Source organism: Emydura macquarii, unplaced genomic scaffold, assembly GCF_026122565.2.
Source record: "Emydura macquarii macquarii isolate MOO-44397 ecotype Brisbane River unplaced genomic scaffold, CSIRO-AGI_Emac_v2 contig_2681, whole genome shotgun sequence".
NCBI classification, from domain to species: domain Eukaryota; kingdom Metazoa; phylum Chordata; order Testudines; family Chelidae; genus Emydura; species Emydura macquarii.
Window position 1 is genome coordinate 1,779,917 of NW_027132818.1, and position 14,120 is coordinate 1,794,036.

Below are 14,120 nucleotides of genomic sequence, written 5' to 3' on the forward strand. Positions count from 1 at the left end.
GAGACCTTACAGTGGGGCAGCTGTACAGCTGTGCCGCTCTAAAGTCTGTAGTGTAGACATAATCTCAGATTGCATAGAGCTTCATACAGCAATCGTCCCTCTTGTATTCTTCAATAAGCAGGGAAGTAGTTAGCCACATTGACATTATTTAAGTTTCAAAATAAACAGGCAATTTACATCTCTCTTAGCTGTTGTTTCAGGCTGGCTGTGGATGCAAGCTGACCTCTTTGCATCAGTTAACAATTTTAAGGTTATCTTCAGAACTTTTGCATTAGTACAAGATGGCAGCCACTTCAAAGAAGTACCATGATGCGAGCCCAATTCAACCTTTGAATGTTTGTTCAGAGAATCATTGAGATGCCTCCAGTGATAACCTACAGCCTCCGGTCACTTCCTAGTCTCTGGCAATTGGGCTAACCATCTAACCCCAGTTGTCCTCTGTTTGCTGGCAGGCTGACCAGACCTTGTGGGGGAATCAGGAAAGGGAAAGCTGCTAGACCCTGTCTTTCCCCTCCCCCAGGCTTTCTCAATCTTATGGAAAGGAGCTCACAGTCCCCTGACCTTGCTACAAGGTCTGTGGAATCCTTACTCAGCCTCACCCTCGTGGAAGGTTAGAGGTGAGTAGATTGCCACCTGACCTTGCTGCTTTTCATCTTCCACCTGTGGCCCTCCCAACTTCATACACCCAACTGTGGGGAAATGAGTTGTCTCTGCTGTATCCTGATTCTTGCTCTGGCCTAGCAGTGGTGTCTGGAGGAAATAACGGAAGGCAGAGGCCAGGAGGCTACCAGCCTTGTGGAAAGGTCCAGGAGTGGAAGCTTGTCTGCAACCCTTTCACCTCTCTTAACAAACAAACAAAAATGTCTACAATAGCATGTGAAGGGTGGGACAGTTGTTTTGTATTTTTTGTGTCCTAGAATCTTTTGGCCTGGTGCCTCCCTACACCTTCTAGGAATGTAGGTTTTCTTTTAGTAACCTAATCCTTGCGAATCAAACTATCCTCACAGTTTATGGCTTTTGCATGCCGAAGGACAAATGGTAGCCCTGCTCTGGGGGCAGTAAACCAGCTTCTTGGGAATTCTCCTTTTGTACTGGGAATTCCTGGGTGACATTAAGCCAACAGAGTGACTCTCTGCACTCTCCTGACCCCTGGTGTAAGGGCATGAGCAGGGAAAAGGGGGCTAGGGGGTGCTGTAATGCCTCTGTGCTCTGGCTATTTCTGGTTGCAGGAATTGCCCTTTGGGCTCATGGTAGCCAAGCATAAACTAGAGCAGCCTTTATATTGCTTTAACCTATGCCTGGAACCAGATCTGTCCTTGGGAAGCTCAAGACTTCAGAATCTGCAAAGGTAGCACACAGCCACCAATGCCCACACTCTTTTCTAGCTCCTCCTGAGCAGTGCCAAATCTGGGCCCTGGTTGTTTCCTTCATACCTAAGAGTAGATTGAGATTAAGGGGTCTGGTCCATCTCCCTTTGAAGTCCATGACAAAACTTCCATTAACTTCAGTGGTTACATGATTGGGATAAAAATGTGCCTAAAAATATACCTTCACTCAATTTTTAAAAACTCAGATGCCCTGTCAGTAATACACAAACAGTCCTTATTCCAGCTGTGGAATTCAGGAGTTTTCCCAGCATAAATACTGCAGGAATGGGCTCATGATATGTCTACTCTGTAGTGATATCTGATTTTAGTTTTTTGGCAACTTAGTCACCTACCTGCTTCCAGGTCTTTTGGACTCTCTTTCAAGCTGCTTGCACAACAACATTGTAGATCCTTTTAAGCAAAAGATATTATTGAATTGGGGAATTTACGGCACCCATTCATTGCAGGAAACATGATACGATTAGGAACTCCTCCTGCTTGACCTGTACGAAGGGCCCCATCTATGCTGCAGCACGCTGTACCCACTTTCTACTGCAAATTGAAAGGTCTGTGGTAGTGTGAATTAGAGAGAGCATTAATACAGGTGGCCCAGATGCTTTGAATTGCACTTGATGCAGAAGTACGGTTGCAAGTTTGATGTCACATTTGCATTCTCCTGATCCTGTGGAGGCTGAGCACCATGTTTGCACCATCAAGGCTACTGTAAATGGCACCCTTATGTCTCCTCATAGCTCCATTGGGCCATTCCAGCCTCTGAGCATCGCCAGGGGACGAGAACACTCAGCCAAATCCCTTTCTGCTTAGAAAGCCCGCTACCCCAGATACCATGAGGGAAGGTGGCAGGTAGCTGCTATGCTACCTAGGGAATCAAATGTGAATCAATAATTGTTACTGATTATTTTATCTCGTTGGTGTGTTGTCATCAGTGGGGTGGTGACATAGGGACAGGGTGCATACATTTAGCTGGAGGCTGCCTTTCTGTCTTGTGGTTGTGTGTCTGGCTACTGAGCATTCAGCATCATCTAGAGTAAGTGCATTCTCTGTCTTGGTTTCAGCTTCTATATCAAGTACTAATGGACAGACTTTTGCAGAATAAAACTTTAAAGCATGTATTTCAATTTCTGTGGCTCTTGTGATAACCTTGGTCTTAAAGTTTGTATTGTTCTGCTATGAGTTTCCATACATTGCCATGGGAACATGATTATTGGATCTGACTCATGTAGGAATAAGAGATAATCGTCTAATACATTTTTTTTTCTTATTTAAAAATGAGAGTTTTTCCTCTTAGATTACTATCCTTCACTGTGGCCAATCCCTTAGCCTTTCTTCCCTTCTTTCTTTTACTTGCTTATCTTTCACATCCAACATTTTTACAATAGGTGGTGATTTTTCATTTCATCACAGGCTGATTAGACCATATATATAGTCACTTACATTATACCAAGTGACTCCTTCATAGTGGAAGCCATGCCCTGAATAATAACACTTCCCAGGTAAGACAAGTTTCCAGTGTCTAGTCACTAAATGGAGTGTGGCTGGCCCTTCTCAGGAGCAAAACTAGACAGCTGCTATATGGAGAGAAGATAGTAGAGTTTGTCAGGCTTTCAGCGGACTGACTATATTTCTCATAAAATATGTCTGATTTGGGCACGAGGCACATGTCTTGTCCTGCTGATTGGCTGAAAACCTGCTATCAATCAGAGCTGTGGTAAGGTCACTTTTTAACCATTGGAACAATTTACCAAGGGTCATGGTGGATTCTCCATCACTGACAATTTTTAAATCAATTTTTAAAATTGACTGCTTTTCTAAAGGATATACTTTAGGAATTATTTTGGTGAATTTCTATGCCATGTATTGTACAGAAGGTCAGATTGGATGATCACAGTGGTCCCTTCTAGTCTTAGAATCTGTTAATTTTCTGGGGAGACTAGCTACTTGAGAGCTCTTTCTTACCTTTTTACATAGAAGTTCTGATCTTTAGCCTTCTGTAAATGGAGCTTGGGTGTGTGCATGTCCAACATGAATACTGTGCCAAATGCTTTTTTGTCTATGTCCTGCTTTGGGTGGAACTGTACACATTTACAAAAGTGTGTCAGGGACCAACCTCTTCATGGAAGAAATGCAGGGCGACAAATGGGCTTTAAATGCTGTGTTTGTTTGAGATTACAACACAGTGCTATTTTTCCAATTTGAGTAAAAATTCTTATCTAATTGGTGTTCTTCCTCTTACTGAATATAAGATGATTTGAACAGCAAAGACACAAGTCCCCCTTATTGACCATGTGAAATTTATTATTAAGCGTTAAAAAGGATTAAATTAAAGTGACTGTGGTTCCTTCCTTCTGCATTAAAGGGTTTTTTAAATGTATTTTCACTGTTTAAAAATACTGTTAACTCTGTCATTTTGATATAAACTACTGCCTTGTTTAGATGAATTCTCCTTTACTGGTTGGCTTCTTCAAGGTCTAACTGATAGACTGGACTGCTATGAATATTATAGACTATTTGGTCAATATCTTGGAACTTTAGCATTGCTTTTTCAGAAAACCAAGTTAGAGTATCTGCTTATTTCTGTTAATTCATTTAGAAAACTTAATGCAAAGATAAAATGTCACTGAAATGATTAAATAGTGTTGTCTTTACTATAGCAACTAGATTCTTATTGTTGCACAGACTGAGCCTTACCGGGCAAGACACTGACTACCCTACACTCCCATTGAATTCATGTGAATTAGTCTTGTTTCATTTGAGAGTGGTCGGTCCCCACTCCCCCTCAAGCTAACTCTCTCTGAAGTCAATGGGAGTGTGTCCACTGGTTTTAAGGGAGTGTTGGATCAGACCCTGGACTAGCTACTTGCAGGATCAGGCTCCCTTTGTGTTTTAGCAGGGCATGCTGTGCTTCATGTGTTTGTCTGTAAAGTTTTGTTTGGAATATGGTTGCTTTTTTCTGAAGAAGATTGAGGTTGGAAGACATTTCTCTGTTTCATCATTCTTACCCTTTAATTTTCATATAAGGTATTAAGATTTTCAGACATCACTTGTGAGAAGTCTTGAGCTATGCCATTTAGTTTAGCAACACCACTAGACAGACTAGCAAATAATTCTTCACTAATCCAAGGGGACTTTGCCTTTGACATTTTCACATTCTTCAGAAACTTACTTAGGTCACAGGTATAAAATGACCAGTCTGTGACTAATCACCTGACACTAGTGAACATTTATCCATGTCATAAAACCACTGCGTAATTTGGTAGCGTTGATAGTCTGGTAAGGAGAGAACCAGGACTGGTATAGCCGCACACCTGTAGGTTAGTATTGATGTGTATTGGCGGAACTCAGTGGGAAAACTTCTGTGATTGTGGTGTGCTTGGTTGAGCCAGTATGTCATTACCTTGCTTTCTTGAGCACCACATTTATACGCACAACTGCAGAACAACAGTTACGTGAAACAGGCAAAATGGCATCTACCTTTGCAGTCCTTTCTTCTGCTACTCTGCAGACCAAAGGTGTTAGCTGATGAGTGTACACAATGATGTTGTTGCTTTCCTAACCTGATTATAACTTTGGTTGTTTTGCACAGACTGATGATGGCTGATCAAGTGCTTGTGATTGGTGGTGGAGGCAGAGAGCATGCCCTGGCCTGGAAATTAGCTCAATCTCCACATGTAAAACAAGTACTAGTCACTCCAGGAAATGCAGGAACAGCTAATAATGGAAAAATTTCAAATTCAGGTAATAAATGAAAAAGAGAACCTGAAATAATGGGTTTTTTTAAATGTGTAGTACTGACAGTTGAGAGCCTAAACTAGTTCATTGATAAATTTAGGGTTCTATTTATTAGTGTTATAGAAGTTCTTCTGTTTCAGACCCTGAATACTTATAAAGGTGATCTTTGGATAGGGTAAGAAGTAATTACAAAAAATAATAATTACTGTCTGAGTAAAGCTGTCTTTTGCAGATTATTGCTTTGGGGAGGTGGAGTCAAAATACCATCCATTACCCACTCTCTTGTGTAGCCAGAGGCTGCTATCTATAAAAACAAAAACCTGAATCTTATCAAATTTACTGATAATATCAATGTTTATTTTTAAGTATTTTTTTAAATGTTTTAATTGATTGATTGATTAATTTTCACAGTTGTGGGAAATGATGGAGTGGGGTCAATCAGTTGTTATTTAATGACAACAGGTATTGAGATTCAAAAAGTTAAAGCTTCATAACCATTAAAACAAATTGTACATTTTGATATGATGTTGACAAAGTAAATCACCCTAAATCAAACCATGATGAGTTCTCAAGCAGCATTTTTCTTTCTTTGCCTATCTGTTAATTTCTGTTGTAACGATGGAAATATTTGGGGGGGGTGTATGTGTATTGTGAAATCAACATTTGCCAGTTAAAAAATCTAACCTTCCAAGCCTGCCTATGACACAGGTATTCCACTCAAGTGCCCCCTTATTCCCCTTGTATTTCCTTACTCCCCATGCACAGGTATGTAATCTGAGTTGATTTGTCCCCATAAGGAATGTTTGTTGTATATTGAGATATTGCTTATTTCAGTGGTTCCCAACATTTTTGGCTCAAGGGCCACAAATATCATTTTTACAACTCTGAAGGGCCACCAGTCTATCAATTCATAAAAAATGTATTGATGTATACACCATTAAGGACTACAGATCACTACATATTTAAGTAAACATTTTGATGCTATTGTGCTCATTTTTACAATCACTATTGTACACCTACAAATTACTCATTGTCACACACTCACAGACAAAGCACTAGTGTAGATGAGTGACTGTCACTACACACTGAAGCACATGACTTGGCAGCTAAATCATGGTGGGTGGCCTACTAAGTGCAGACCAAATTGGAAGGTACTGATTTTTAAAGTCCTGCCCCTCCTCAAGCATGGAGGGTCCTGGCTGCTCTGCCAGCAGCCCCACCCCCACCTCCTGCAGCCAGACTGAAGGAGTTCAGCGAGGAGGCAGTCTACCATCCCCCTGGCTGCAGCAGGGAAACCGCAGGCATCCTGTGCACTCCACCTGCGTCCCTAGGCAGTGGCTCCCTTCTGCACCTGGGGGGAATGGGAGATCAGTGCTCTCCTCCCTCTGGCTCCAGCAGGGATCTCAGTGCCTAGGGACCCAGGCAGAGCACTTTACTCTCTGCTGAAGCTAGGGGAGGGGAGCGCTGATCTCCCCTCTCTTGGCTGCGGCAAGGAGCCTACTCGGCTCTTGTAGCTCTGGGGCAACATGCTCCACCCGGGTCCTTAGGCAGCAGCTCTCTTCTGCGGGCCACAGACTGAGAACCACTGGCTTATTTAGTTACCTAAGAGAATTAGTAAGTTTGTAAGGGTGAATGCTGGAGGTAAGAAAATGTTTTTATCTATGTTTTACATGTGTGGATGTGTGTAGGTTCAGACCAATATTTTCAAAATTCTCCATTAATTCTAGGTGCCTTTTTCAGAGGTTCTAAGTTTCTACAGCTCCCATTGGCTTTAGTTGACGTTGTTGGTACTCATCAGTTATAAAAATCAGACCTAAGCTATTAAAAATTGAGCATCCAAAATTAGAGGCAGCTTTTGAAAATTTTGGCTTAAGTGACTTGCCAAAAGTCACACAATGATTCAGTGGAAGAGAAGGAATTACTCATTCCAGGATAGAGAGCCAGGAATTATTTACTCCGTTAGACCACACCGCTGCAGAGAACATTTTCATGACTGACTTGTGTCCATATATTTGAATGAATACAGCCATAAACTGTGTACTTTACAAATATGTAATAATATATAAAATTAAGATTAATGCAGTGTATGTGTAGATGTGCATTGTATACACATACATGCTGTATATAGGTTTGTGCAACATGTGACTCAAATCTGCTTTTGAACTTATTACCCGCTCCTGTGGAAATGTGAGCTATGGCAGATTTCACACATTCTATATGTAAAATAATGCTCTAACTCTTACTTCCAGCTGAGGGCTTACGCAAGGAAATGCCATATTTATTTTTCTGTGTCTTCTTTGAATATTTCCAGTGTCCTCTGGCAAATAGAAGAACTCTATTGCTTGTGTTTGAGGGGGAAGGAAAAGGAATGAGCATTCACATGGAAATCATATGATCCCTCTGCATCCAGAATGTTAAACAAAAATCTTTGTCCCTGTGTTAAATTGAGTTAAAGCCGGCTCACGTGAGGCCCAGATGATTACATTAAATATGTCATTCACAGAATGCCACTTTAAGAATTACTACACCTTCTATCACCTTCACAGTAAAGATGTGAAAAGATGATGCAGCGACATACTGGGAATTCTGGCCCTGATTCAGCAAAGGATGCACATGATTTTAAACACTTGAGTAGTCCCCTCAAACACCTGTTTAAGTGCTTTGCTGGACTGGGGCATCATTGAATGTGTGCTAAGGGGTAAATCAAGCCCATTCATACATGGACAGCTAGGGGAGCGGCGGAGGGCAGGACCAGGATTTGTGAGGAGGGGAGAATTAATATTCTGTGACCTAGGGGGAAGGTTTCATCCCACTTTCCCCTTTTTCTCCCCCCTTGCATGTGTGTAGAGCCAAGCCTTGCTACTTGGGCCAGGCACTAGGTTTAGATTTCAGTGTGTGTGTGAAGAAATGAGAAATAATTACACAGAGGCATGTGAGCTTTATTTATATTATAGAGCATGGGAATCTAATCCTTTTCCCATTTATGTTAATGGGAATGTTGCATGACTGCAGTTTAATCAAAATTTGATCCTGGAAACCTATCCTTCCCCCTCTCTGGCAGGGATGTACAGCAGGATACGCAAAATGCCCTTTAATTAGCACTGAAATCCCGTGTCTCATGATTTTCCAAGGGAAATAATGCAACTTAAAAAATGTCTTTCACAAAATGTTTAGTCATATCACAATTAAACAATACAGTAGAACCTCAGAGTTAAAAACACCAGAGTTACAAACTGACCAATCAACCAGACACCTCATTTGGAGACAAAAAATAAAAAAAAGCAAATACAGCACAGTACTGTGTTAAACGTAAACTACAAAAAAATAAATAAAGCATTTTTCTTCTGCATAGTAATGTTTCAAAGCTGTAATAAGTCCATGTATACTTTTGAAAGAGCAAGCATAACATTTTGTTCAGAGTTATGAACAACCTCCATTCCCAAGGTTTTTGTAACTCTGAGGTTCTACTGTACCTGTCTCTCAAAAAAGTGACTTCATGGGCAACTTATTTTTGCAAGTCATTAAGGTACAAAACAAATACCACATCTTTTAAAAAAAAAAAAAAAAATCTAATACCAGTTTTCCCAAACTTTAGTCAGTCGCCAAAATTTTCAAACTTGGGTGTCTGAAGTGAGACTGCTAACTCCATATTTAGGTATCTGAATAAAAGTGCTGTGTTTTCCAAAGGTGATGAGCACCTTCAGCTCCCGTTAACTTCACTGGGATTTCTGGGTGTGCAACACTTCTGATAAGGCCACTTTTATTTAGGTGTCTGAATGTGGAGTTAGGGAGTCTAACTTTAGGCATCCAGGTTTGAAAACTCTGGCCTGTGTTTCTTTCTTCAGGATAGAACACAATCTTCATATGCCATATAAATGTTTTCAAAAAGAATACCAAAATATTCCCTTTCAGCCTATATCCTAAGGTTCCTTTTGGAATAATATGTGAACAAAATGACTTACTTGTTCGTTGTTCTTTTTTGCTGGGATATTTGCATGTACTGTGGGTCCTCTGCTAATATTCTGTCATAACACTTGTTTTTAGCTGAATCCTACAGAAAAAGACAATACAGTAAGAAATATGTCTTGATTTTTTCCCCCCTTCTCTTCTCCCTCCCCCATAGCTAGGTACCAGATGTTAGAGCAGATCCCAGGCTAGTCTTACCTGTGCTAGGGCTGGGACAGAGAATCAGAAACCCATAATTGGGTCCTCTGACAGCGCTCCCCTTACTTGGCTGCACTAAGTAGAAGCTGGGCACAAGAGAGAATCTGCGATGGGGTGAGCAAATAGCAGGACTGCAGCAGTCTGACATGATGCTCTTATTTGCCTTTGGCAAATATTGCCAGTCTCAAGGGTTTAAACAATCAGAATATAATCCTGTAGATGTAATTTGTTTTTTTCTGGCAACCTAAAATACCTCAACCCCCCATCTTTCTCAGTATATTTCCTGTCCTGTAAACATGTATTATGGCACCCTTGTGTAACACTACATTTTGAAAAGAGAAAAAAGATTAAAGCAAGGAGTCATAGGACTAAGGAGGGTCTATGTTTTGCTCTCTGTTTTCTCAAATTGTGAGAGTAGCTTCAGATTGCTGTTACTCCCCTTGCAAATGACCAGTCCAGCTCAGAACTCTGAATTCACGTGACTCAGCCCACTGTCGACCTTGGATTTATTTATTTATTGATAAGTCGTGGAATAACATTGCCTTTTTGCAGAGCTTTTATCATGCAGTTTCATATTTTGTCTCTTGCAAGCTTTCTCATTTTATTTTATGTGTAAATCTTCTGTTCTTCATTATATTGTCAGTTTAAATTTCTCTTGCATCTTTTGACAGCCGTCTCAATCAGTGATCATGCTGCTCTTGTCCAGTTCTGCAAAGACCATGAGATCAAACTTGTGGTGGTTGGCCCAGAGGTTCCTCTTGCTGCTGGTAAATTTAGAATAAGTTATTATTAAAGTCCCACCCACTTATTGCTGTATAACTTCATGGGATAATGGTTTTTAATTTTTTGCTCCAAATGTGCTAGAAGAAATTTAATTACCATTGCTGAGGATAGTTATTGTTTTGTTTGCTTAGAGGCTTTCTGTGACACTATAATATTTGAGCACCTTGTAAACTTTAATGGATTTATGCTGTGAAGTAGGGAGTTATTAATATTTCCATTTGGCAGATGTGGCACTGAGGCACAGAGTGATTAAAGATCTGATTTTGAGAGGTGTTGAATACTGCAACGTTCGTTGAAGTGAATAGGACTTGTGAGTGGGCACAATATCGCTGTAAATCAGGCTCTAATAGATTTGCCAAAGTCATGCAGCCGGTCAAGAATAGAAACCAAAATCTCCTGATTTTTAACCTTCTGTACTAAACAAATGTTCTCAGTGTATTTTTTGGTTTTATATTGTTTTGTTTGATAGCCAATTTTATATCTTGAGGTGGAGGGAATTCAAGGTCCCCTAAGTTAATGGAATATTAGGCCTGCTTCTCTTCCCACTGAAGTCAATAGCAAGCCTCCTGATGTGTTCATTTGGAACAGATGCAGGCCCATTGTCCTCTGAAGTTCCATGTGGTTGTGTTGTGATGAGATGCATATTCATGGAGGTTTTTATGTGAGTTGGGTTATGATGTCCTTAACTATTCATATATTTGCTTTTAAATACTTGGGTTTTGTAAATGATGTGTCAGTATTATCACTTAGCAACCTTAACTAGCTTTTTAAATGAGGTTTTTGTGAAAAGGACTGGTTTGGGAGTCAGTATATAAAGAACTTGTCTATAGAGTTTGTAAGTTTGATTCTCCTACATGACCAGAAATTGCCACCTCATGTGATATTCCCAACCAATGACTACTATGGACTTTTTAGCTGACAGTTATAATAAAGGGGAAAAGGAGTTTCATCTGTTAAAGTGGTGCTACTGCAATCACATGGTGCAACAACAAATTCTGAGCCCTGGGTCCTGAAGCCCAGGTCATCCCCTGCTAATTACAGCAAACATTGCCACTGAGGTCCCTGTGGTAAAACAGACACAATCCCCTTGATGTATCCTATATATGGCACAGCATTTGTAGCTGCTAGTGACTAATGTATCAAAATGATTAATAAAGTAGTTGCTTTATATGAACTTGTAACTCTTATGAACCAGCTCAGTATTACAAATAACTCTTAAATATCTTTATTGTTAGGCATTGTTGATGATTTGATGGAAGCTGGAGTGAAATGTTTTGGTCCTACAGCAAAGGCAGCTCAACTAGAGTCCAGTAAGAGTTTTTCTAAAGCCTTTCTGGACCGGCATGGGATCCCAACTGCGAGATGGAAAGCATTCACCACTCCTAAAGAAGCTTGTAGCTTTATTACGAGGTAAAAAACTTTTCATAGTCTTTTTATTATCATTACAGTACTGTGTTTACAATATGTTAGGCACCCACTAATTATTCAGTTATTCTTTTCAGTAGTGGCACAAAGTCCATATATTCAAAAGAGGCTCTAAAAGTAACCCTGCAAAAATAGTATCAATATGGGTTCTACATTTATTGCTCTTTAGTGACCGTTCAGCTGGGCTCACTTTACAAGGGAAAAGATGTTTTTTTCTTATTGCCAACCATGCAAACCCAGATTGGGATCTGAAAATCATAATGGGTTCTTTCTGGTTCATGCTTTCTCACCACTAATGCAAATTCTGCAATTGAAGCTTTGTTGTTAATTCTGTTGATGATCCACTAGTCAGAAGTCAATCCTGCTTACTCAATAACAGTATTGGTCTGCAGTACTAGTTGAAATAAAATATGCTTTTTTTCCCTGTCAGAAAAGTATTGTTATACAGTGGAAAGAAATGGCAACCAGAAAGTGTATTGAAGTGTGTTGACCCTGGAAGATACTTGATTGTATGTTTTATTCAATCGAAGTCAAATTGTTGCTATCAAATTCTGAACAACTGAACGCCTATTCTCCAAGCTTCAAAATACATTTTCAAATGCAATCCTCCTACATTTGACATGGATCAGAGACTGACGGGTTATTATGGAGTCTCTCAGTCACACTCTCTTCTTTTTTTTAAGTGCGGACTTCCCTGCCCTGGTTGTAAAAGCTAGTGGTTTGGCAGCTGGCAAAGGAGTAATCGTGGCTACTAACAAAGAAGAGGCTTGCAAAGCTGTGCATGAAATCATGCAGGTGAGTTTCAATGATATGTAAAGACTTTTAAAATTCTCATGCAAAATGAGTATGTTTGTTAGTAATGATGGCAAAATCTCAAAGGCATTTTTGTTTGCTTTACATGGAACATGGCTGTAGGCTGGTGGCACAGTCCAGCCAGGGGCGTTGTGACCCTTCCTCAGGCCCAGGCTCCGAGGAGGGCCACAGCACCTTGATCTAGGGAGATAAGCTCACGGCTTACTAGTCTTTGGCCCTGGCCCCCGGTGGGACGGGCTTCTGTGGCAGTCTGTAGCCCCCTGGCCCTCACATAGGGCAGGGCTGGTAAGGAGTCCATGACTCCTGCCTTCCAACAGGCGGGGCAGGCCAGCAGTCTATTGCCCCTGGCCCTCAGTCAGGGCGGTACAGGCAAAGCCATTTACAGGCCCCGGCCCTCGAGCCAGGCAGGGCTGGTGATGTAGTCAGTAGCCCCCGGCCTTCCAACAGGCAGGGCGAGCAAAGCAGTCTATAGCCCCCGGCCCTCAAGCCGGGCAGGGCTTGTCAAGGAGTCAATAGCCCCTGGCCCTCAAGTGGGTGGGGCAGACAAGATAGTCTAAAGCCCCCAGCCTTATTGGCAGACAGGGCTGGTAAAGCTCAGCCACCTCAGAGCGCTCAGAGGACACCAAGCACTCCCAAGGTGGTTAGGGCAGGGGGGAGGGGGACGCAGGTCCACCCGACTCCATTGTGCCCCAGTCCAGGGCCCTATCAGTGGCAAAGTGGTTTGCCACTGAGTCAGCAGGGATCCAGCTGCAACACGCTGACTGGTTTGGTCACGCACTCAGCCACTCTCTAGTCGGCTGTCCCTGGGCTACTTCCTCCCACCCAGTCCCCTGGGTACCTGCCTTGAGGTGTCTCCCTCCGGGTCACTGGGGTAGACGGCGGGCAGGCGTCCTGCAAGTCCCTTGCTGTCAACCGGTGGCAGGTCCAGAAACTCCTCAAGGTCGTCAGCAGAGGTCATCCAGGTCACAGGGGTTCTTCTGGTTTACGAGGCTCAGTCTGCTCCTGTGGGTCCCCTATGTCAGGCTGCTCTTCCAGGTCAGGGTCAGTCTCAGGGGGTTTCTCCCTCCCAGTCACTGGCAATCCAGCAGGCTTTGGAGGCCCCGGTTGGTGGGGCGGTTGTTCCAGACAGCCGCAGGGCCTGCGTGAGGCCTAGACTGCAGCCTCTCAGAAGACATGTCTGCCTGCAGCGGCAGCTTCCCCCTGATTAAGCTGCTAGGCCGGCCTTTTATACTGGCCCTTCCTGTCCTGGCTCCGCCCCTTTTCTCCCCCGTTGTTTGGCCTGCAGGGCCTTGTCCTGGCCTGCAGGGGCATCGTGACCCTTCTTCAGGCCAGGCTCGAGGAAGGCCACAGTGCCTAGCTACCTTCCGGAAGCAGTGGGCACTGTCCAAGGTTCTGTGCTTAGTGTCTCTTTCTGGTTCCCTTTGTTTAAATCTGCGACCCCCCACACCGCTCCTTTTTTCATTAGTTGTCCCCTGCACTTAGTTGTGTCCTGGGTCCAGTGACTCCTCCCCTTAAGGGTTACAAATAGTACAATGCCTAACACAACTTACAGATTCATAGAAATGTAGGGCTGGAAAGGACCTCAAAGTCAGCAAGTCCAACCTGCTGTGCTGAAGCAGAACCACGTAAAACTAGACCATCTCTGACAGGTGTTCATCCAACCTGTTTTTAAAAGCCTCCACAATCTCCCTTGGAAGCCTGTTCCAGTGGTTAACTGCTCTTATAGTTAGAAAAATTTTACTAATATCTAACTTAAATCTCATCCTACCTGTAGTGGTCATAGATCACAGTCCTCTATATAACAATTGAAGGCTGTTA

At 42.2% G+C, this 14,120-nt stretch overlaps 1 protein-coding gene across 5 annotated transcripts in view; it reads left to right on the forward strand.

The window, feature by feature from the left end:
• GART (phosphoribosylglycinamide formyltransferase, phosphoribosylglycinamide synthetase, phosphoribosylaminoimidazole synthetase) overlaps window positions 1–14,120 on the forward strand; it is a 54,056-nt gene that overhangs the window by 5,293 nt on the left and 34,643 nt on the right. For all 5 annotated transcript variants that reach the window (XM_067565570.1, XM_067565569.1, XM_067565572.1 and 2 more), the window contains 4 exons: window positions 4,972–5,123; window positions 9,953–10,048; window positions 11,300–11,474; window positions 12,173–12,284. In XM_067565570.1, coding sequence (XP_067421671.1) covers window positions 4,976–5,123; window positions 9,953–10,048; window positions 11,300–11,474; window positions 12,173–12,284 — 531 coding nt within the window. In that variant the 5' untranslated portion in view covers window positions 4,972–4,975. The remainder of the gene's footprint in view (window positions 1–4,971; window positions 5,124–9,952; window positions 10,049–11,299; window positions 11,475–12,172; window positions 12,285–14,120) is intronic.